This window comes from Canis lupus, chromosome 8 (genome assembly GCF_048164855.1).
Source record: "Canis lupus baileyi chromosome 8, mCanLup2.hap1, whole genome shotgun sequence".
Classification (NCBI taxonomy): Eukaryota; Metazoa; Chordata; class Mammalia; order Carnivora; family Canidae; genus Canis; species Canis lupus.
Genome location: NC_132845.1, coordinates 40,619,494 through 40,641,261, shown reverse-complemented (window position 1 = coordinate 40,641,261; position 21,768 = coordinate 40,619,494). Strand labels below are relative to the sequence as shown.

The following is a 21,768-nucleotide window of genomic DNA, read 5'->3' as shown; positions in this document are numbered from 1 at the left end:
GGGTGGCTCCGCTCATGGCACAGCCAAGACAGAAACCATCTTTGCAACTCACTTTTATTGTTTCTTTATAAACTTCCTCTCACATGGAGGAATATATTGTTATAGTCATTAGCTTATCTCTCTTTTTTTTTTTAAACTCTATGCTAACAGCAATGGAGCCAAGAGGAGGAAAAACATAAGCTACGATAGAAAGGCACTTAGAACCTGTTAAAATACTGATATCCTGGAATGTGCAACAACAAACCCACAACAACAACACGTACACCAGCCCTCTCGAGCCTGGTCTGTCACCGAGTCACATGCTGAGCTAATGTCACCTTTCAGTGCCCTGTTCCTCTGCTCCCTGGGCTTGAGTCTCAAAGCCCTCACCCCCAACTGGGGACTTAAGGCCTGGGTCCTGGGGGGCCCGAAGAAAGGAGACCAGCTCCCTCCTGCTTCACTCACAGCCCCTTCAAGGGGCAGAGCCAGCACTGCCAGGCCCTATCAGGGCAGGCCGGTCAGGGTGACCCCTCTAGGACAGAAGGGCGGTCCAGGAAAGGGTGGAGTCTGCAGAGCTGCTCAGAGGAGCAGCTGGGAGACCCTGGAACTGCTGGGCTGCCGCCGCCACCACTGCTAGCCTGCAGCTCCCTGTTCTACAGCAGGGGAAATGGAGTGCTTGGTCATGTGGCTGTGGAGCCAAAAGTCCTGACCGCCAGGCCACCTCCAGAGGGAACAGCAAGGGTGGGGGTGTGCCTATGCTGAGGCCCCCCGGGCCTGGCAGGATGGGGCAGTGGAGCACCAGCATCCTTAGCTTATTCCGGCCCATGCCCTGTGGGGGGTGGGGACACCTCTAGAACAGAGGCTCAGTTGGGAAAAGCCAAAGGAAACAGCCATGTCGTAAACCCTGGGTTCCTTCCTCTTCTCCCTTCCCAACAGAGGGGCCCTCCCATGGCTTCACCACCCCCAAGCCCAGGGTTTTCAGTTCGTGGCCTCTGGAAAGCTCGCAAGCCCAGCACTGACCTGGAGCCCTACCTTCCCCCATGTGCCGGCTGTGACTTGGCACCCCCAGAATGGGAGCTGTGCCCCAGCCTGGGATTGTCCCCAGCCAGCCTCCCACCTCCGTGAAACCCTGCGAGCCTCCAGAGTCCCAGGCCAGGCCCTGCCCCACCATTCCCTGAGCCGAATGAGGGCCCAGGGTCCTGGCGTCTAGCCTCCTCACTCAGGGCTCCCTGAAAGCAGAGGGAGGAGGCCCAGCAGGGAAGGGGCAGGGGAGTGGTCAGCAATCCCCTCGCTTTGGAGAGCACCCAGCCCAGAGAAGGGGCCGACCCTCAGGTAGTGCTGGCTGGTTTTGGACGGGCTAGTGGTGAGGGGCAGCTGGCAGAGCGGGCCTCCCTCTCTGAGGTTGGAGGCACCTTGTCATAGGGATATGGTGGCTTCTTTCTGTGGCTTTGCCTGCGTCTGTCTTGCTCTCCCTCTGGAGAGTGGGCCAGAGGGAAAGGGGTCCAAGAAGCCCCCAGAGCAGGGGCCCAGAGAGGCCAGGCAGGACGGGGACAGGTCTAGCAGGTGGGCAAGGCAGGGAGGGAGGGTCACTGACCCAGGCTGGCGACTGAATGAGGGAGGCACCAGGGTGGGCAGCCTGGGGGACCGAGGCGGGGGGCAGGGCAGGGGGAGGGCCAGAGGTGAGCAAGGCCTCAGCACCCGGGAGCACAGCCCTCCCTGGCTGGCAGGGCCAGTTCCCCCTCCGGAGCCTGGGACACCACCAATGACCTTCTAGCACCATCCTTGCTGCCCAGCTTTGTCTGGGGCTGGGTCCACGGGGGGGCGGGGGGGACACAGCCACCCAGGCCCCAGGGGCAGGAGGACATTATTGCTATTTCGCAGAAGACTTTCCGTTCGTCAGGGGCAGGGCCGCAGGTAGCTGTCCGCTGGGCGGTCAGTTCACCACGGCCGGCTTGAGCAGCACGGAGCCTGGCGGGATGACCACCCAGCCAGGAGTGAGTGCCTCTGGGCTGCTGGCCGCGGAGTTGACGCCCGTGGACAGGTCCAGCACGGTGCCGGGCAGCAGGGACAGTCCGTCGGGGCTTGGCCGGGAGCGGCTGCTCTCCGTCCTCTCAAGGGGGGTCTTGCGGCCCTCCATGCCCAGAGACCTGGCGGGCACTGCCCCACGCCCCTTCTCCCCCTCAGCCTTGCCGCCAGCGGAGCCAGCGAGGAGGGAGACCACAGGCAGGCCCAGTCCACCAGCCCCAAAGGGTGAGGGCAGCAGCGGGTTCTTGGCCAGATTGAGGGGCAAGACGGGGCCCGGCAGCCCGGGACCCATGCCCCCTGCACCCCCACCGCCCCCACCGTTGCCACAGGCCAGGGCACTGAGGTCAAGGGGGCCAGGGGCCAGGGGGAGGGGCAGGCCGGGCAGGCCCGGGCCTCCGAAAAGGGCAGCGGGGTTGGGGATGATGATCTGGGCTCCGCTGACATAGGGGTTGCCATCAGGGGTGGGCAGCGGTGGTTTGGGGGGCGGGCGCAGTTGCAGGAGCTCTTGCTGCTCGTGAGACACGAAGTGGCCGTGGGCCTTGATGTGCTTGCGCAGCGAGCTGGGGTCCGTGTAGCGCTTGTGGCAGCCGGGCATCTTGCAGTAGTAGGGCTTGTCCACGTAGTGGGTGCGCGTATGCTTGAAGCGGTCACTGGAGTTGGAGTAGCGCTTGTTGCAGCCCTCGTAGGGGCAGACGTAGGGCTTCTCACCTGCGGGGCGCGGCGGCATGAGGGGCCTCTCCCCAGCCCAGTGTCCTAACCCCCACCCACACGTCGGGCAGCCCCAGGCCCCCCACCTGACACCGAGACCTCCCCGAGAGCGCGGACTGTCTGATGTGGGGGACGGTGTCCCCAGCACCCAGCACGAGATCTGATCCCAGGTGGGGACGGCGGGGCGCAGCCACAGAAGCCAGCCCTGTGTGCCCCCGGCCTCCGTCCTGTGCTTTAATTTGCGGATGACATGACCACTTCAACCAGTGGTCCCACAAATCTGCGTGTGTACTCCCGGGAAGACCCACTGGGAGGCGGCCCAGGTCACCCCCGCGAGACGGCGCCCTGTGCTGTATTTGGTCCTGGCTCAGCAGAACACCTCTGGGTCCATGAAATGGCCACTCGCGGCCCTGAGCCTTTGAAATGCGGCTGGCCCAAACGGAGATGGGCTGTGAGCGAGGGGAAAAATACGCACCGGGTTGTGACTCCACAACTTTGTACAAAATTAATTCCAGCGTCTCATTGATAAGTTTTTTTTAATATATCGGATTCAAGAAAATATTTCATTACAATTCATTTCACCTATCCCTTTATCCTTTTTTTTTTAATGTGGCAATTAGAATTTTTTTTAATTAAAAAAATTTTTTTTTGCGATTAGTAAATTTAAAATTAGGTGTGTGGCTCTGTTCACCAGTGCCTGCCCCACGGTGTGCTGGAGCCCGGTGAGGAGCAAGCACACACTGCCTCCCAGGTGACAGCACTTGGACGATCACACGACATGCTGAGTGCTCCAGGGGTGGATGTCGAGGGTCGCACCCACAGGAGAGGCTTCAGCCAGGGGTGGCACTTGGAATAGGACTGCTAAGCAATGAGACTGCCCCCCTCCCCTCCGCCGCCTCCTTGGATGCGCAGGATGCCCAGCCGCCCAGCCCCCGCCCTCCAGCCCAGCTCCTCACCTGTGTGCGACCGGTTGTGGATCTTCAGATTTTCCAGGCGTGAGAAGCTCTTGCTGCAGGTGGGGCACCGGTGCGGCTTCTCATTGGTGTGTGTGCGGATATGGATGAGCATCTTGTACCTGCTCCAGGGAGGGCACAGGGGAGCTCGGCTCAGCTCGCCCGACACCTGAGCCCCTTCCCCCCGCCCCCCTCTCACCCTCCCTCACCTGGCGTTGAAGCCTCGGCCATGGCGGGCACAGCCCTCCCAGTGACAGCAGTACCCTGCATCCTTCTCAGGCTTGACGTGGTAATCGTTGACGTGATCCACCAGGTCTTGCAGGAGCTCAAAGAGCTGGTTACACTGTGGGGCCGGGGAGAGTTCTGGGTCTACATGGGGCCGCCCTGGCCCTGGCCTCGGCCCCAGCCCCAGCCTCCGCCCCCGCACTCACCTTGGCCCAGCGACACACCAGCTGTTTGGGCAGGGGTAGCTCTGGCGAGAGGCACTTGTCCTTGGGGGCGGTGAGGAAGGAGGAAGCAGGCAGGTGCAGGGCCCCTCCGGAGCCCAGAGGCAGGAAGAACTGGAAGGAACTTGGGACGCCATCCAGATAGCGCAGTGGCTGGAAGTCCTGGGGAAGACGGGAAGGGCAGAGCTGTCAGTGCTCCCACCCGGGCCAGCGCACCCAGACCCCCTGTGTCTCCTTCTGTGGCAGGTTGAGTCGCCCCCAGGGTCATATGTCCCTGTTCCTGTGGGTGTGACCTTAGTTGGAAATAGGGTCTTTGCAGATGCAGTCAAGTTAAGAAGTCATACTCGGGGCACCTGGGTGGCTCCATCGGTTAAGAGTCTGACTCTTGATTTCAGCTCAGGGCATGATGGCAGGGTAGGGAGATCAAACCCGGCTTCTGCTCCACCCTGGGCCTAGATCCTGCTTAAGATTCTCTCTCTCCCTCTCCCTCTGCCCCCCACCCCTGGTCATACTGGATTGGGGGGCACTAAATCCAGTGATGGATGTCTTCATAAGAGAAAGGGAGATTTGAACTCAGAGACACACAAGAGAGGGAAGAAGGCAGGTGACACCAGAGGCAGAGGTTGAAGTGACACAGCTACAAGTCAGGGAACACTGAGAGCCAACAGAAGCTGGAAAGAAGTGAGGGAATAATCTTGCCCAGAACCTTGGGACAGAGCACAACCTTGCTTCAGGCTTCAGCTCCCAGGACTGATGGAATAATACCTTTCTGTTGTCCTAAGCCACCTAGTTTGTGGTCCTTTCCAGAAAACCAATCCACCTCTTCCAGAACCCGCACGCCCTCCTTACCGGGGCACTGGGCACTGCAGGCAGGTCCCCATTGCCCTGGCGCTCGGGGGACAGCGAGCTGCTGCCATTGGGAGAATCCAGCCCAGATGGCGGTGACAAGCTGAGGTCCACCAGAGGCGCTGCCGAAAAGCGTCCCTCGACCTTCTCAGGGAACTTGGGGTTCAGCAGGAAGCCTAAGGGAGAAGCACTATTCAGGGACGCTGGAGCTGAGTCCTCTGAACCACCCTCCCATGACCCTGGGAGCAGACCCCAGCCACACTCCAAACCACCCTGGGACCCCAAGCATCTGAGCAGCCACCTGCACAGCTGACCAATGTGACTTTTGCCACCATGAGAGATCAGCCGTTGGTTAAGACCAGAAGTGGAAAGTACCCAGTGAGCAGGAATTGGAAGCCAGGCTCCTGGCTCGCTGTCACACTGGCAGGTAGGGACCTTTCTGACTCTTCCTGGGCCCCTTCCTGCCCTCACTGCTCCCTGTGTAACATGAGGGGTTTGGACCAGGCTGCTTCCAGAGCCCTCTAGCTCAGACATAGAGGTCTGGTTTTCAGGGTCCAAGGAAGCAGAGCAGATGTCCTGAGCTCCAAGCACCCCCTGAGAAGCACTTGCTGGGCTTGGTCCCCTCTCCCTGGACCTGACTGACCGGCTATGCTGCCTTGAAGCCCAGGAGGTGGGTCACAGGGCCTTTGTCACTGCTTGTGAGCCGCCTGCTCCCCCTTACTAGCTCCTCTATGTCCTCTCAGAGGCCTGGTTTGAATCCTGGCTCTGCTGTGCCAGCTTCATGAACTGGGCAGCTGCCTCCCCCCAGGGACAATGTCCCCTCCAGAGACGGAGAATAAAGGGACAGAGCTCTAAGGTGAAAGCCGTGAAGGGCCTGGTTACGTCCTGGGGGATACACCCCAGACGTTCTTCCCATTGCCATGGCTCCATCGGGGCCTGGGAGCCCCAGCCCCACCAGGGGTGCTGTACCTGAGGGCGGAGAGCCTGGGGAGCCCGGCGTGGGGCTGTCATCCACCAGGCCGAGCTCCCTGTGCAGAGCTCGATGCCGGACCACACTCAGCGTCCTCTCCCGCTTTTCTCTCGCCGCCCGGAGCTTGGTGATGCTCAGCTTCAGGTCGAGCGGCTCGTCCAAGGAGTGCATGGTGATGGGGGGCTGCGTTGGAGGTGGCTGCAGGCAGTGGGGAGTTCCCAAGCTGGTATTCAGGCAGGAACCTGGGGGAGGACAGGAGCTGTGCTGTGACACCGTGACCTCAGGCTTCTCCTGCTGCAGCCCCTGAAGCCGCCAGGGGAGGGAGGTGTGGATGTATAGCAGCCTGAAGGCTGTCTCCCTGGGAAGGGGGACCTTCCAAGTGGCTCTGGCCCCAGGTCGCATGAGTGCCAGCCACCTACTGAGAGCTTCCATCTCCATTACCCTCAAGTCAGTTCTGGAGGCAAAGCTCAGAGGGTCCATTTTGCCATGAAAACTGATTTTTAGAGACACTGCCTCAGGTCACAGAGCTAAGAAGTGGTGGAGCTACCAATTGAAGGCCAGACCTCCCTGGAGCTGGTCAGTGAAGTCCCAAAGGTCATTTCTGACCGAGTGGAAAGTGGTGCCCAGAATCACATGCCCAGCTTGAGCCTGAGGGCCCAGAACCAGGCCAAGAGCAGGTGTCCTCCAAGGAAGCCACTAGTGGTTCTCAGCTACTGATCACAAGTGCTGCTGGTGTCGGGGCTCCCGGGCAGCTGTGGTCACCTCCAAGGGAAGGCAGCTGAGAGCCTGTCTCAGGCAAGGTGTGCAGAGCCTGGCCCAAGGGATGGGGGTGCAGACAGGTGCCCTTGTGCTGAAGAGAGGTGCTGAAGAGAGGTGCTGATAGGCCCACGGAGCCAGAGGGCTCTGAGCCGCCACCAGGGGGCAGCTGGGGACTGTGGCGCAGCCAGGCCAGCCAGGGACAGGGTTGGAGGGAAGTGAACCAGCTCTGCTGGGTGGTTAATAAAATATATACCATACATCATTTTTTTTTAGTGGTGATGATACTCTTTTATTAGAAGTTCTCACACTGGTATTTTCACCATCCCTTAGAACTTCTCAATGGCGTGATTTTCTTCACATACAAATGACACGAGAGCAAGCAAGGTCAACGCTGTATTCCAAACTCAAAAAGTTTTTCCAGGGGCAATCCTTCCACATGTGGTCAAAGTGTATCCTTGTGTTTGCTAATTGGGGTGATTATACCCCAAAAATCTATCCGCTAAACAAGCCAAAACTATGAGACACTCCACGTCATTGACCATTCTTTCCACATTTTCATAACTTAATATAGAACATCCCTGTAACCGCCACATGGTACATGACCACACATTTCAGCTGTGTGCACACATGCACACCTCTCTCTCCCCCCGTGGGAACCAGAGATGCCCACCCGTGTGCAGAGCTGCTTCACGGAGCTGGAAGGAGCAGGACAGCCTTTATGGCCCCACTCATCTTTTTTCCCGGCCACGTACCTCAGCAACTTTAAACAGTTTTCTCTGGTGCCAGGTCCTGGCTCATCCATCTCCCCTGAAAAGCTCTACTTCTGCTAAGACCCTCCAAGCACACGGGGACACAACAAGGCAGTCCCCTACCTAAATTAGGACCCTCTGCTTCTAGGACATTCCAAGACCCTACCAGCTACATGGCAACTCTCGGAGCCCAAGGAGGGGCAGCTACACTTGGTCGTGGGACCCCATCTGTGACCCGACTTGCCCCAGTTAAACTGCATTAGGTAGGAGCAGTCAGATCCGTTTGGATTTGCCCCCCAGGCCACGCATGGGCCAGAGATGCCCATCAGGCTGCCACCTGGTCCTTTAGGAGCTCCAGACCCAAGGTGGGCAGGTGGGTGAGTGACAGTGATGGATGGACCTTGGGCCCTTCCACTCTCCCTCTGGCTGGACAGAGAGCTGCCCTCCGCCTGACCCCCCTCCCCTTATGTCTGTCTGTCTGCCTATCCCTCTACCTGTTTATTTTTAGACACAGGCCCAGTCCAACCTCCCTGAAGCTCCTCTGTGCTGGGAGCCTGGAAGGGGAGGAAGGAAGTAAATATTTATGCTGATTAAGAATTCAGGAGCCAGGAAGGGCTGGTGGCCTGGTCCTTCAGCTGGCCTAGGGCCACAGGCCTCCCCACAGCCTCCATCCCCCACCCCCAACCGGACCTTCCAGAGGAGGGGACCATGTAGCAAGATGGTTTGGGGACTGGGAATTCAAACTGACCCTGTGATTGGCAGCCCTGCCCAGGTAACAGCCTTTTTGGCATCTGCCCTTCTGCCCTAAGCCAGAAGGGGTCCAGGGAGGAGCCCTAGACCCTGGTTATCTTGTTCTGGAGATGTGCAGGAGACCTGCATCCACCCACAATTAGGGAGGCCCCGCAAAAAAGGAGTGTGTTAACCAGGGTGGGGCAGGCACAGTGCCCAGGTGGGAGTGGGGACTGCGGCACCCCCCTTAACCAGCAGGCCCAGTCCCCAGAGAGCCCCCCCACACACACTTCCTGTCACTAGGTTCTGCCCAGGGAGGCAGAGCTTCATTGGGATGGAAGCCAGAACCCAGTCCAGAGGCCCAGCCCGCCCCCCACTCCCGGGAAAGCCACCCCAAAGGCGCACAGCTCTCAGCATCCCCAACCCCAGGCCGGCCCCACCCAGGCGTCCTCCCAGAGGTGGCCCCACAGCAAGGGGAAGACCCCCTGTGACCTCCCCTGTCCTGACCTTGGCGGACCTCGAGGTGGCTCCTTCCACTCCCCCCTCCCCCCTCCCCCAGCCTGTAGACGCGGGTTCTGAACTGGGGCTCTGCTCTTTGTTCTGGGGCCGAGGAGCGGGGCGGGCGACCGCCAGGGTGGCACCGTCCGGGTCTTGGCGGCGCAGCGGGGCCCCCTCGGGAGGCGGCCGGGGCCAGCGCCCAGGCGGGGGGCGGGGGACCCGGAGGGCGGGCGCGGGGGGCAGGCGTGGGGCGCGGGGGGGGGGGGGGTGGGGGGGGTGGGGGGGGTGGGGGGGGTGGGGGGGGCGGGCGGGAGGCGGCGCCGAGGTGGTCGCCAGCCACCGCTCCAGCTGCGAAAGGAACTAATTAGAGCCCGGGGAGCGGGAGGAAGCGGGGCGGCGCGGGGACCACCGGCGGGCCGCGGCCTCCCGGGGGCGGGGGTCACCCCGAGGGTGGGCCGCACCCCCCGCCGCCCCGCCGCCGGCCCAGACAATGGCCGCTATTGTGCGGCCGCCACGAGCGCCCCCGCCCCGCCCACCTGGGAGCCCACCCGCGGTGCGCACCGAGTCGGGGTGTCGGGGCGCCGCTGCCCGGGGCCCTCCTGGGAGCGCAGCCCGCCCTTGCCACGGCTGTACACATGGGGAAACTGAGGCTTGGGCTCACCAGGCTCGCGGCGGGCTGGACTCCGCTCTGCGGAGCGCAGAGGGGGCGCCTGGGCATACCCACCCCCAGAGGCAGGCCAGCGCCCTGTAAGGGGGGGGGAGGGACACCCCTGATTGCCCCGTAGTCCCCAAACTGCCCTTTCTCGGTCAGCCGTGGCCCTTTTGGCCTAGGACCCTGGGACAACGGCTCAGGATGCACCTCTCGAAGCCCAGTGGCCTTCCTGATCCCACACGGAGCAGGGAAGCAAATCCCCAGCCTCCCCTGTTCTGCTTTGGGATCATGGCTATCAACATGCACTTCCCAAAGCTGGGGACACCGAGGGCCGGGCGGGCAGCAAGCCCACTGGAAGCCCTGGGCGCACATCACCCCACAACAGGACCAACAGCCAGTTGCTGACAGCCAGGGGAAGAGCGAGCACCTGTGAAGGCAGGTGCCGGGCCCCCCCATCTTACAGATGTAATCACTGCAGCTCAGGGAGGTTAAGTGACCTGTCCAGGGTCACGCAGCTTGTCTGCGGCAGACCTAGATCACAAGCCCAGGTGAGTCCAGAAGCCAGGTTCACCAGACCATCTGTGCCCATGGATGTGTGCGGAAGGGAGGGCAAAAGCCCTCCCGCCTAGCACCCCATCCTTTCCCAGGGGTTTGTGGGAGTTAGGTACAGAGCCTAGGAGGGGTGGCAGGCGGTGGGTGGGCGCTGGAGGGGCGAGCTATGGCCGGTGGGGGGGGGCCCACAGGGAGGCTTGGAGAGCCGAGGGCAGATATGCTGCCAAAGCAAACGGCCCCACATTCCTGGGAACTGCTGCGGCTCCCTCCCTGCTCTGGCCAAGGGCTCCACCCTCCTGGCAGCCCAGCGGCAGGGGCTGGGGCAGGGGAGACCTCACCCTCTCAGCACCCCCCACCCCCCTGAGCGGGCAGGCCCAAGTGCGGGTCAGACCACCTGGGTCTCCAGCTCCACTCTGCTACTTCCTGCCCAAGTGATAGGGCAAGTCACCTCCCTGCCTCACTGTCCTCACCTCGAAAATGGGATGATGGTAATAGTAATGAGAACCCCTCCTTGGGTTTTGGCTAGTGACGCACACATCCAGTGATTTCTTAATGTTTCCCATTATTATGTCATATTCAGCAACTGAAACAATGCTGGGCACGTAGTAGGTCCTGGTCACCCTTGTTGAATTAACTGTCACCATCACTGAACCGTCCAGCCTTGGCTAGTCTGGAGCTGTGAGGACAGCTCTGTGGGGTGACTGGCCTCCCGTGTCCACAGACAACACAGTCTCACCGTCACCTGAGCGTGCCCGGCCTTCATTTTAAGGTACAACTAAACAAGCTTGTGCCCCTCAGAGAGCCTCAGGCATCAGCTGTCCTGTGCAGTGGCCACAGCTGACCCAAGCCACCTTCCAGGGCCCAACTGCTCGAAGAGAAGGAGGGGGGCCCTGGAGGCCCGAGCAGCCCTGGGAGGAGCAGGCCTCCTCCCTGACCCAGGGGAGGGGCTTATCCTGAGGCCTCGCCCAGCCCCAGCGGGTCCCAGGAGAGAGGAGAGGGGCCAGGGCAGGCCGCATTTCCTGGAAGCCCTGGAAGCCCGAGGGGTTCGCCTTCCTGGGAACCTCTCAGCAGGCAGGCCCCTCCCTCCCCCATCCCAGATGGGCCCTCAGCCAGCCCTGGGGGGCCTCCCCAGATTCCCGTGGGAGGGCAGACCCCACCCAGGTGGGAGCGCCAGCACCCCAGGTGACCCAGCCAGAGCCAAGCTCTCTGCGCTCAGCTGTGGGGGCCTCAGGAAAGCCCTCAGCCGGGCAGCACCTGAATAGCAGTGGGTGCCAAATCTCACTCGGGCATGTTTAGATAGCGCTGCCAGGGCCAGGCTAGCTGCTCCCAGTCCCCTGCGCTCTGGCCCATGGCTGTGGGGCCTCAGATGGGTCCCTGTGGCCCCGGTGAGCCTTAGTCACAAACAGGTACCACATAAGGTGTCAGGTGTCAGCTCACCGGCAAGGTGGGGACCCAGGACATCCTGCAGGGAGAGGCGGGCCAGTGCCTGGCATGCAGGAGATGCTGGCAACTAGTAGACTGAGGATTCTGGTTCCTGGCCGTGGGGGGGGTGGTGCCCCATGCAATCCCTTGGCCTCCCCAGGTCACCCAGATACTTCAGCAGTGCTGAAGCTGGGAGGCTCAAGGCTGGCTTCCCCGCCCCTGTGCCCACCCCCTCACCAGTCCTGGCTTCACCAATGCCACCAGGCTGGGGCGGGGGACAGTGAGGGTAGGGAGGAGCGACTCACTCATGGGCCCGGCCCACACATGCACACTCACACAGATGTGCATGTCTGTCCGGCTGCAGGGGCCAGCCTGGCACAGAAGCCTCCCTCAGGCCGGTGGCTTCCAGGCCCCCATCTCAAGGGCCTCCACCCCCTGCTGCCTGCCTGCCTGCAGCCACCTTTGCACAACTATGTCTGGTATTTTCCTGTCTGCCCAGCCTGCTTGGGGGGTGCAGGGGGAGAGGTGGTGCGTGGGGCTCTGAGCACTGCCTGCACCTGGGCCTTAGCCAGAGGCGAGCCCGCCAAGCAGCCCCCACGCCCGCCCTCGGACTGGGAAGGGAAGGGCCAGGCCCAGGCTGCCCAGATCCCTGGGAGGAGCTGGCGCAGGGCTGTGGGGAGCCAGACAGGGACACACACCCACTGAGGCCTCGGCGGGAGCAGGCCGGGCCCTGCTAGGCAGCACTGCCACTCATGGTGGACAGTCAGGGCTGGGCACTGTGCCAGAACTCTCTGGGGCCGCCACAGGCAATGGCCAGTATCCCACAGGACGCAGGCGGGCACTCACAGCAGCCCGACATACGGGCACATGCATGTGTGTCACACCTGTGCCCCAACAGCATACACACAGGACACAGCATGTGACCAGCATCAGGCTCTGGGACCCAGCAGTTACGAGAAGCAGCAGGGATGAGGCCCGGGCCCCAAAGGGAAGGAAAACTGCACTTTCCCAACCAAGTCCGGCTCTAAGACAACCCTGTGAGTACCTCCCTGGGTCCTGGGGGCTTTTGCCACGGCCCAGCCCTCCCACTGCCCTGGGACAAGCAGCAGGCCCTGGACAGCACCTGCCAACTCTGAGCAGAGGCTGGCAAGGCGGGCTCTGGACTTTGGCCCTTCCCTCCCTCCGCCTCATTTACCCCATCGCTCAGTTATGCATTCCAGCAGCAGGCCCTCCACCCCACTCCGTCCTGGGGGCCCACAGATGAATGAGGATGAAAGGCGCCCAGACCTCGGTGGGGGAACAAGAGCAGGAGGGCTGGGAGGGCTGCTCCTAAGCAGGGAGACATGGGGTGAAGTGCTGGGGCATTAGATCCTAACTTGCTCTGCAGGCCAGACAGGCCAGTCTGCCTCGGGCTCACCATCTCCATCCATCCTCACAGCCCTGCAAATTAGGTGCTAGCCTCTCCATTTTCCAGAGGGGGAGATGGAGGCTGAGAGAGGTTCAGTCACCCGCCAAGGTCACAGAGCTTTGTAAGTAGCACGTCTGGGGTTCACTACCAGGTTCTAAGGCCCACACTCTTTCTGGGCCCAATGCTGTAGAGGCCTGGACTGCGGCCCAAGAGAGAGGCTGGGCCAGGGCCTGGAGGGCACTGGGGAGCCATGGAGTGCTCTACACAGAAAGCACCCTCTCCCTTTCCAGCCCACAGGCTCCAGGCCTCAAGCGCTCCCCTGCGGCACCTCCTTTCTCAGGATCCTCCTTCTCCCATGAGCCCGATGCTCACTCATGGGTGCCAGGTCCCGCTGCACAACCTTCCACATTCCCATATTCTCCTCCATCTGCCATTCCCCTCCTACCCCTTCCCGCAGCAGGTCTTCCCTGATTCACCCTCCCGGGCCTCAGACTCTTGCAGCCACGCGTGGGCTGTTCTTCCAGGGGCCTGACAGCCGAGCAGAGGACCTGCTTCTGTCCCCAGGCTGCCGAGGACAGTGTTCCCAGCCCTGCAGGGGCCTGTGCTGCCTGCCACACTCATCCAGGGTCCAAGTCCTCACTTGTACCATCATGTCACCAGCTTCTGAACGTACCTTGGGTGCCCAGCCCTACACACAGAGTGCCATGCGCACTGCCCCCCACACCCGTCTTTGGCCCTGGCACTTACCCCTGCACCTGGCATTTAGAGCCTCACTCCAAGAAGGGAGTCCTGGAGCAGGTGAAGGCCTCATGGAGCAGACCACCGCACTATTTCCCACGGCGCCCACGCTGTGCTAACTCCTCCCACTAGCAGGATCTGTGCAGTGATGCAAAGTGCTGGGGGCTCCGAGTCAGAAACCTGGCCCACCACAATCTGATGTGGGCCAAGCTCTGGGCCTCAGTTTCCCCACCCGGGAAAGGGAAGCACTGGCCTAAAGTAGCCTGGAGCTTGAGAACCCTAACCGCTCCCTAAACATCACCATCGCACCTGCCCTCTCTGCTTTTCCTGAACACCTGGCACTCAGTGTGTGTTGGTTGAATGAATAAATCCATTTGTGGTACCCAGTAGCCAGGTGAGGTGGGTAGGTATGGAGGGGCTGAGGCCCAAAGAAAGAAGTGGCTTGCCCAAGGTCAAGGTGAGAGGCAGGGCCTGGGCCTTGACACAGAGGTCTCTTCCCCTGCAAAGGACCCAGGAGGAGACCTGGACGAGGACGAGGTGGCCACTGTTGCCCTGGTTCAGATGGGATGACTGGCAGGGCCCAGTTCCCCCAGCTTCTGTCCTGCCATGCCCACCCAGCGTGGCGCAGAGCCCACCCCAGAAGAGCCAGCAGCCAGGCCCAGGAACTCTGGACTCCACCCCTAGCCCCCCACTATCCCCTGCCTGCAGCCCTTTCTCCTTGCCCCCCTTCCCGTGCCCCTCCCGTGCCCCTCCCCTCCTTCTCCAATTCAGCAGCAAAGCAAATCTAGAAGCTGGGGGCAATCTCCAAAGCCAAAAGGAAACAGCCACTGGGTAGGGCCCTGCCAGGCCCGGCCTGCTTCAGGCCCTTGGGACCCATGGTCCAAAGGACCAAGCAGGGTGACCACTAGGTGTCCTAAGGTGGTGCTGCGGTCCCTGTCTGGAGGAGGGTGGGGCTGGCAGGCAAACAGCCAGCCGTGCTGGCAGGGGGGCGGGCGGGTGCTGGGGGGGCAGGCTGCAGGCAGAGCTTTAGAACAGGCGGGACAATGGAGGGCCCCACAGCCCAGGGGCAGAGATATCACAGCTCAGGGTCAGTCAGCCTGAAAGTGTGGGGCTGGGGGCTGGGGGCTCTGGATACAGGAGGCAGCGGCCCAGGGGAGAAAGGGCTCAGGCAGGCCGGAACTTGCCAGCCAGATCCAGCTGGACGATGGGGCGAAGGGAGAGAGAGAGGCTTCCCCAGACGCAGCTGCCCCCACGTCAGGGCCCAGTGTCAGGGCATCCTGCCCCGCTGCCCCTGCAGTGCATGTAGGGCCTGTGGTGGATGGGGGGCCTGGGGCGGATGGGGGGCCTGCGGTGGATGGGGGGCCTGGGGCTGATGGGGGGCCTGGGGCAGATGGGGGGGCCTGGGGTGGATGGGGGGGCCTGAGGTGGATATGGTACCTGTGCAGATGGGGGCCTGGGGTGGATGGGGGGCTTGGGGTGGACGCAGGGCCTGCGGTGGATGGGGGGCCTGCAGTGGATGCCGGGCCTGGGATGGATACAGGGCCTGTGGTGGATGGGGGGGCCTGAGGTGGATGCAGGGCCTGGGGTGGAGGGGGGGCCTGTGGTGGATGCAGGGCTGGCAACAGTGGAGCTGAGGGGATTCCCAGGTTGAACTGACATTTCAGGGGCCAGGGCCAGACTGTCTTAGGCTCCGGTCCCTCTCTGTCCCTCCCTGACCCCAAGTGACCCCAGGCCAAGCCCTTGAGTCTCCAAGCTTCAGTGTCGCCGCCACCCCCACCCCCCGCTTGCCCCCACCAGCCGCCTCCTTACTTCTAGGGTCCCAGGGGGCACTAGCCTGTGAGTGCGTCTGTGTAAAGGAGACGCAACCCTCTGTCAGCTGGGCAGGACTGCTTTCCCAGGGCTGACTCAGGCAGGTCTGCAGCCTCCTGGGGCCTCTGAAGCCTCCCACCCGCCCTTGGCTGTGACTGGAGGAGGGGGCCCAGGGGTGGGTCAGTCCCCTCCCCGGGCAGCCATCTGCCAAGGCAGGAGTACGTGTGCACACACATGTCGCACGCTCCATAGCGGGGCCCTTCCTGTGGCGGGTACTACCTGGCTTCTCAGGCCTCGAAGACAAAGGGCCTGAGGAAGCCCCAGCCTCTCCCCCGACCCCCAGTCACAGCTCTAGAAGATTCTCAATCCCTCTGCCCAACCCCCACCAGGGGCATCTGGAGCAGATAGAAAGTCCCCCCCCAAAACTGGAATCACTTCATATCTCTGTGCCCCCCAGGCTCCTCCCAGCCTGACCATGAGTTCACCAGAACCCTCCATCCCATCTGGGAGGGAGAGGAGGAGAGGAAGGCCAGAGCTCCAGGCCTCTGCCCTGCACGGCCTGAGGCCTGAGGGAGTGTGGAGAGAAGCGTCCTGGCCAGGATGGCAGGTCAGGCTCCGTAGAGGCCCCCAGAGTTCCCCTGGGAGGGTCCCACATCACCACAGCTGCAATGAGAAGAAGGGCCAGGGACCCCCGCAGACCTGGGCCAGGCCTCACCTTCCCGTGGAGCAGTCTGGAGCCAAGGCCAGAAGGATCAGTACCAGAAAGGGTGGAGGCTTGGGGGCCCTGTGTACACAGCTGCTAGGGCCACCTTGGGTTCCCCTCAAGAGCAGGATCCCTTCTTAAACCAGGTGGGAAACTGGCCACCAGAGAGCACCCCCCAGTCCCCCAGCCAGAGCACACCCAGGAACTTGGGCCCAGATGCCCACTGGTCCTGCCTCATCCTCAGGCTTTAGTTTCTTCATTTGTCAACAGTGATCAATGGATCTTCCTCACAGGGCTGATGTGACAATTTCAGGTGACAGATGTCAACACCTGCAAAATTCCCTGGGCCACTTAAGGCAGTGTGCTGATTTTTTCGGGGAGTCGAAAAAATCAGGGTGTTCCCCAGGCTGTTCCATCCCCTGACCAACGTTGGCACCCTATCCCTGCCTTCCTAGGGGCCTAAGCTGGCATTTTTATTAGTTGGAGAGACAGCAGGGGTTTCCAGGGCTGAGCCGGAGGCAGGAGAGAGACCAGGGTCTCTGTGCTTCAGGCTGCGCCCCTACACAGAAACCCCCACAGTACATCGTTTCCTGTCCCAGCAGCAAAGCTTCAACCCTGGCTGGTCAGCAAAGCGCCAGAGGTCCTACCGGAGGTGCACGATGCCGCATCCCCGCCCCCAGCCACACCTGAATGCACCAGGGTGGCGCTGAGTAGGCCACCTTAGAAGCCACTGGGGCAGATGTGCAGATCCCATCTCAGAGAGGTGCCACCCCGGCACACGTCTGGGCCACACACCTTTCTGGCTGCCCTGACCTCACCAGCCAGGGATCCTCCCCAACTCTGGGTGAAGGGGGGACCAGCCGGCACCTTCCGCCAGTCACCCCCTGGCCTCGGTCATCTGTGTGAAATATAAAACGACAATAATAATCCTGAATAGAGGGAGGCTTCTCTGCAACCCCGAAAAGACCTTCCCCCCTATTCCACCCAGCTCGGGCCTCTCCACTACAAGCCGAACTCCCTGCTTGGGTGAGGGGCTTCCACAGACTCCCCTGGTACATAACCTGGGGGGGTCATCCGGTGCCTGAGGGGAGAGCCAGGAGCAGCCATCTCCCCCACCAAACCCCAGGGCGCCTCCCAGCACCAGGGCCCCACCCCGACGCCTCCCAAAAAGCTCAACTGCAGGCTCCAGCCCCAACATCTGGTCCCCCAGGCACAGCCGTCGCCACCCTCCCTCATCCTGGGATTGCCCCCAACTCTGCCCAGCACCCGTCCCCACCCCCTCACCCAAGTGGGATTCCAGGCAAGTCAGGGTGGATGAAAATGCACATGGGAAAATGTTGTCAGGAAAACACATTCTTCCTCCTCTACTGCAGTTCAGACCCCGGGAGGATTAGGTGGCAGGAGACACTCCCACCGCCTGGGGCCAAGGCCAGGCCAGGGAAGGGGGGGTGGGGGCTGCAAGGTGGGGTGAGAGGGGTGCTGGCCCAGGCCCCCAGGAGGGGCCCTGGCAGGGCTTTGTGTTCCCGCAGGCCAGTCTGCCCTCCGAGGGCACTCCCAGCAAGGGGAGCCCAGGCACAAGACATGGCTGTGGCTACCCATTCGCAGCTGGCTTTTTAGAAACAACAAAAGCTTTGGGGGGACGCGGTTCACACGATTGTTTGAAATGAGGTTTTGGGATGTCTGTGGCATCCAGTTATTCATACTGGCTCCACCCACGGATAATTGAGAGTTGGATTTGTTGGCCTGACCCCACTTCTCAGCATCCCCCCCACAACAAGTCTTCTCACGGACTCCAACTCGGAAAGCTCACCTTGTCTGACCTCTTGGTTTTATGGAAGAGGAAACTGAGACCCAGGAAGGGGTGGGGTGATGGAGGGGTGGGGAGCCGGCCCAAGGACCCCTGGGAGTTGGTGGCCTGGCCCAAACTCAAATCTAAGACATCAGATTCCCAGGCCAGGGGCTTTTCCCAGTTACCCTCCAGGCTGTGGCCTGGCTCTTGTGAATCCCCCAAAGCCACGGACTCTAAAAGCAGTGGTGCCTGGAAGTGGGGTGACTCACTGTCTGGCTTCCTGGGGCACCCCCTCCCCATCAGTGAGGGAGGGACTGGCAGGTGTCGCTGTGTAGAGAGCCAGGAGAAGGGAGAGGCCCCCCAGGGGACCTAGGCCAGGGTCACTCAGGGGCCGTAGAGCCCCAGCTGGAGGGATTTAACACCAAAGGTCAAAGGTCACAGACAGAGAAGGGCGGGCAGGCTCTGGGGGTCAGAGGGTCAGCGCTAATGGCAGCTCCGGAAAGGAGGGGGAGGGTAAGGAGCTACGGAAAACAGGGCTGCTTCCAAGGGGTCCCCAACCCCCATACACTGTGCCCCAACGCCCTGGCACTGCCTCATTCTTGGCTGCTTGCAGACAGGGCCAAGGAGAACTGGAGGTGGGCTGTAAAACGGGCAGGGCTGGAGCTTGGAAGAGGTGTCCTCGGAAGAGCTCCCCAGGTGCAGCCCCTCCCCCAGAGTGGGCCAGGGCCAGCTGGGAGGCCCAGCCCAGGCCCAGAGGGGAGAAGGAGGAGCAGAGGGGGAAGGCTCCGAGGTCACGGGGAGGGATGTGTGGGCTGGGCTGGAACAGCTGTGGCGCTGTGGCACCGGGAGTGGGGCTTGGAGAGGGCTGGGTGGGTGGGCAGAAGGAAGCGGCCAGTTTCTCCTTCCCTGAGCTTGGGAACTGAGGAAGCCCCTGGGGGGGCAGGGTGTCTCCTGCGGGTCTCTAGCATCGGCTCGGCCCCAGCTTCCCTCGGGGCTGGAAGACCCTCAGGAAGGCTGCCTCGAAAGCCCACAGCTCAGGCCCTGGCCCTGGCCTAGACCGAGAGCCACGAGAGCCCAGGCCTTGGCCAGGTCCCCGGCTCGCCTGGCTGCCCCCTCAGTGTCAAGCGTTCCCTTTAGAGCCAAGATCCTGGGCTGTGATGGCTGGGGGCCCAGGGCTCCTCCCAGGATCCCTTCCCGCTTCCCAGGCCCCAGGGCAGGGCCAGGATCCCTGCCACCATCACTGCCCCGGGGGGCCAGGCCAGGAGGGCCCTCCTGGACAGGCAGACGGGCAGCATGCTGCCCTGCTGTGGCCCGAGGACCTGACCCGCCAGGGCAGTGTGCCAGGGCCTCCAGGTGCCAGCCTAGATTCCAGCCCCGTTCCAGGGGGCCTGCGGGAAGCGGGGTGCCGGCATCTCCCTCCCTCGGGATGCACCTGCCTCACCCCTCCCCCACTCCTCCAGACCCTCCTGCGGGCCGCCGGGTCCCCTGCCCCCTTCACTTGGCCGGGTTCTTCTGCTTCCACGCAGACAGCAGTGGACAGACAAGTGCCAGCCCGGCCTCCGGCTCCGGGTCCTGACCCCGCAGCACCCCCGGTCCCGACCCCCAGGGACGCCTCCCTCCCTCCCCCCGGCCCAGGAAGGGCCCGGGCTAGCCCGGGGCAGCAGGGGGGAGACTTTCCCGGACGAGGGAGGAGACACCTTCCAAACCCCGTCCTGGAAACAGCCCGGCGCAGCCGTGGGAAGGGGCGGCTGCCCGGCGCCCCAGACAACTTCGTGCCCAGGCTCCAGGGCCCCCCCGGCCCGCAGCGCGCCCCCTCCGCGGCCGCCCAACTTCCCTGCCGAAGTTTGCTCCCGCCCTGGGCCCGGCCGCGGCTCGGCCCGGCCTCCGGACGGAGGGAGGGAAGGAGGGAGGAGAAAGACGGAGACGCGGAGGGGACGGGGCCGGGAGCCGGCGAGGGAGGGAGCGCGCGAGCCCAGCGAGCGAGGGAGCGAGCGCGGGGGCCCCGGCGAGGGCTCACAATGGCCCGGGGCGAGGCGAGGCGCGGACGCGGGCGGCGGAGGCGACCCTCGGGGCCCGGGCCCCCCGCGCCCCCGCGCCCCCGCGCCCCGCCAGCCGGGTCCCGGCCCCACGGCGCGACGCCCCGGAGCTTCCTACCTCGGCGGCGGGGGCGGCGGGCTCCGGGCTGCGGGCTCCGGCGGTCGGGGGGCGGCGGGGGCGCGAGCGGGGGGGGGCCGGGGCGGGCGGGCGCCGGGGCGCGAGGCTCACGCGGCGCGGGCTCCCCTGGCTCGGCCGCCCGGCGCCCGGCCGCTCCGCCACATCTGCAGCTCCGGCAGGGAAGGTGGCCGCGGCGGCCGGGCCGTGCGGGGATGTCTTGGAGAGGGAGGAGGAGGGAGGAGGGAGGCGGCGGGAGGAGGGCCGGGCGAGCCTCGGAGGAGGGGGAGGAGGAGGGGCGCGGGGGGCGGCCTCGCTCCCTCCTCCCTCCCCCGCTGGCTCCCTCGCGCCCGCCCTCCCTGCAAACCCCTCTCGCCGCGGCGGCCCCAGGCCCGGGGCGCCAGCTGCCAGGCGGGGCGTGCGCGTCGGGGGAGGGGGCGGCCGGGAGCCGGCGCGGGGCCGGGGGAAGGGAGGCAGCGAGGGCGGCGGGGCCGCGGCGAGCGGCGGGCGTCCCCCGCGGCCCCATCCCCGCGCCCCCCACCCCCGCGCGGCCCCGCCCCCGGCCCGAGGGCAGCGCTGGGACACGGCCGGGAGGTGGCCTGGGGGGGCGGGGGGGGCGGGGGCGCGGGGGAGGGATGTCCCGCCCTCGGGGAAGCCCGGGGAGGGGGCGGGCGGGCCCAGAGGAAGAGCCCCGGAGACGGGGAAGATGGAGGAGGTCGCTGCGGCCGAGGGGGCGGGGGGCCCCTCGCCTCCCCCCCGCGGGGTCACCTTGGCCAGGCCCCCCGCGGCCCCGGGCGGCGGGGAGGGCGGCAGGAATGCCTCTCCGCAGGCCCTGATTTCTCCGCCCAGCCCAGTTCCAGGAACGCGCGGGCAGCGCCCGGCGGGCAGAGGCCCCGGCTCGGGATTCGGGGAGGCTCAAGCCGGGGTTCGAGCCCGGACGGGAGCCCCTCCCTCGCGTCCCAAGCCGGGCTGGTCCCCCCGCCCCCCCACCCCCCGTGCCCTCGGGACGGGCAGGACGAAGTCCGGCCGGGAGCGGTCCGGACTTCCGCTCGGCCCTAGTCTTGGTCCTAGCGGTTGGGACTACCTGCGTCCCCAGCCCGAGCGCTGGGGATCCTCGATCGCGCCCCGACCCTCCGCGCTCCCTCCGCGCCCCTGCGCGGCGCCCGCCGTTAGGACGTGGAAGGAGTGGGTGCCGGCGAGGGCGAAAGCCCCGCACCCCCCTAAGCTGTCTTTTCCCTCCCGACGTTGAACCAGACTCGCGTTCTGGTGTGTCTCGTTTGGGCCAAGCTGGAGCCCCTGCCCAGTTACCTTCTTGCCGCTCTGCGGTCAGGTGGCAGATCTTGGTTCACAGTTGGCCTCGAGGAGTGCAGGAGAGGAAGAGCATCCTCTGGTAGGTGAGGCATCTGACTCCGAGTGCATCTGCTGCCGCTGTCCCCAGCCAGCGCCTGAAGCCGGCGGGTCTTGATCATGCAGCATCCTCAGCTCCTGGCACCGCGCTTTGCACCTAGTAGGTGCTCAAGACATTTTGCACTGATGGATACAGGGTAGGTGCTCCTTACATGTTAAGCGAATGTACATATAGTAGGTGCTCCTGGCTGTTGCATAAATGGACACAGAGTTCCTGCTCTTACATGGACACACAGTAAATGCTTATGATATTTTGGGCAAATGGATACATAGATGGAGCTTATGATGGTTGCATGAATGCACACATAATAGGTTTTCATGACTTACAGGAACAGACGCAGAATAGGTGCTTATGAACTGTTGGGTGATACATGAAAGGCCTATAGGCCCCGAAAGTAGCGATTTGGAGGTGACCTCCTCTGCCCCCACCCCACCCCGATTTCCCTCGTGTGGGTAATGTGGAGTGAGACCTGGT

The 21,768-nt window shown here is 63.5% G+C and overlaps 1 protein-coding gene and 1 long non-coding RNA gene across 7 annotated transcripts; one reads left to right on the top strand and one right to left on the bottom strand.

The window, feature by feature from the left end:
- Nucleotides 1-36: 36 nt before the first annotated feature.
- Nucleotides 37-21,344, bottom strand: GLIS2 (GLIS family zinc finger 2). 3 transcript variants are annotated; one of them, XM_072835564.1, is made up of 7 exons: nt 21,195-21,344; nt 5,927-6,169; nt 4,961-5,133; nt 4,097-4,273; nt 3,875-4,008; nt 3,669-3,787; nt 37-2,712 (listed from the first exon to the last, which is right to left on the bottom strand). In XM_072835564.1, exons 2-7 carry the CDS (start codon nt 6,096-6,098, stop codon nt 1,913-1,915), a joined length of 1,575 nt encoding a protein of 524 aa, XP_072691665.1. In that variant the 5' UTR covers nt 6,099-6,169; nt 21,195-21,344; the 3' UTR covers nt 37-1,912. The 3 variants fall into 3 exon arrangements, with proteins under 3 accessions (XP_072691665.1, XP_072691664.1, XP_072691666.1); XM_072835563.1 differs by lacking the exon at nt 21,195-21,344 and adding an exon at nt 19,890-19,999; XM_072835565.1 differs by lacking the exon at nt 21,195-21,344 and adding an exon at nt 10,337-10,401.
- LOC140638376 (uncharacterized) lies at nt 9,319-17,402 on the top strand. Of its 4 annotated transcripts, none has more exons than XR_012035446.1 (5): nt 9,319-9,862; nt 10,447-10,635; nt 12,187-12,325; nt 12,727-12,817; nt 16,549-17,402. It is a non-coding gene; the product is annotated as an uncharacterized lncRNA (long non-coding RNA). The 4 variants fall into 4 exon arrangements; XR_012035448.1 differs by having other exon boundaries at nt 16,546-17,402; XR_012035447.1 differs by lacking the exon at nt 16,549-17,402 and adding an exon at nt 13,942-14,379.
- Nucleotides 21,345-21,768: the final 424 nt, after the last annotated feature.

Excerpts from the sequence above, each read along its gene's own strand:
- GLIS2 (XM_072835564.1), bottom strand. The coding sequence starts at position 6,098 with ATGCACTCCTTGGACGAGCCGCTCGACCTGAAGCTGAGCATCACCAAG. Across the intron at positions 5,134-5,926 it reads CCCAGGCTCTCCGCCCTCAG|GCTTCCTGCTGAACCCCAAG; the intron begins GTACAGCACCCC and ends CTTCTCCCTTAG. Across the intron at positions 4,009-4,096 it reads TGGTGTGTCGCTGGGCCAAG|TGTAACCAGCTCTTTGAGCT; the intron begins GTGAGTGCGGGG and ends CCGGCCCCACAG.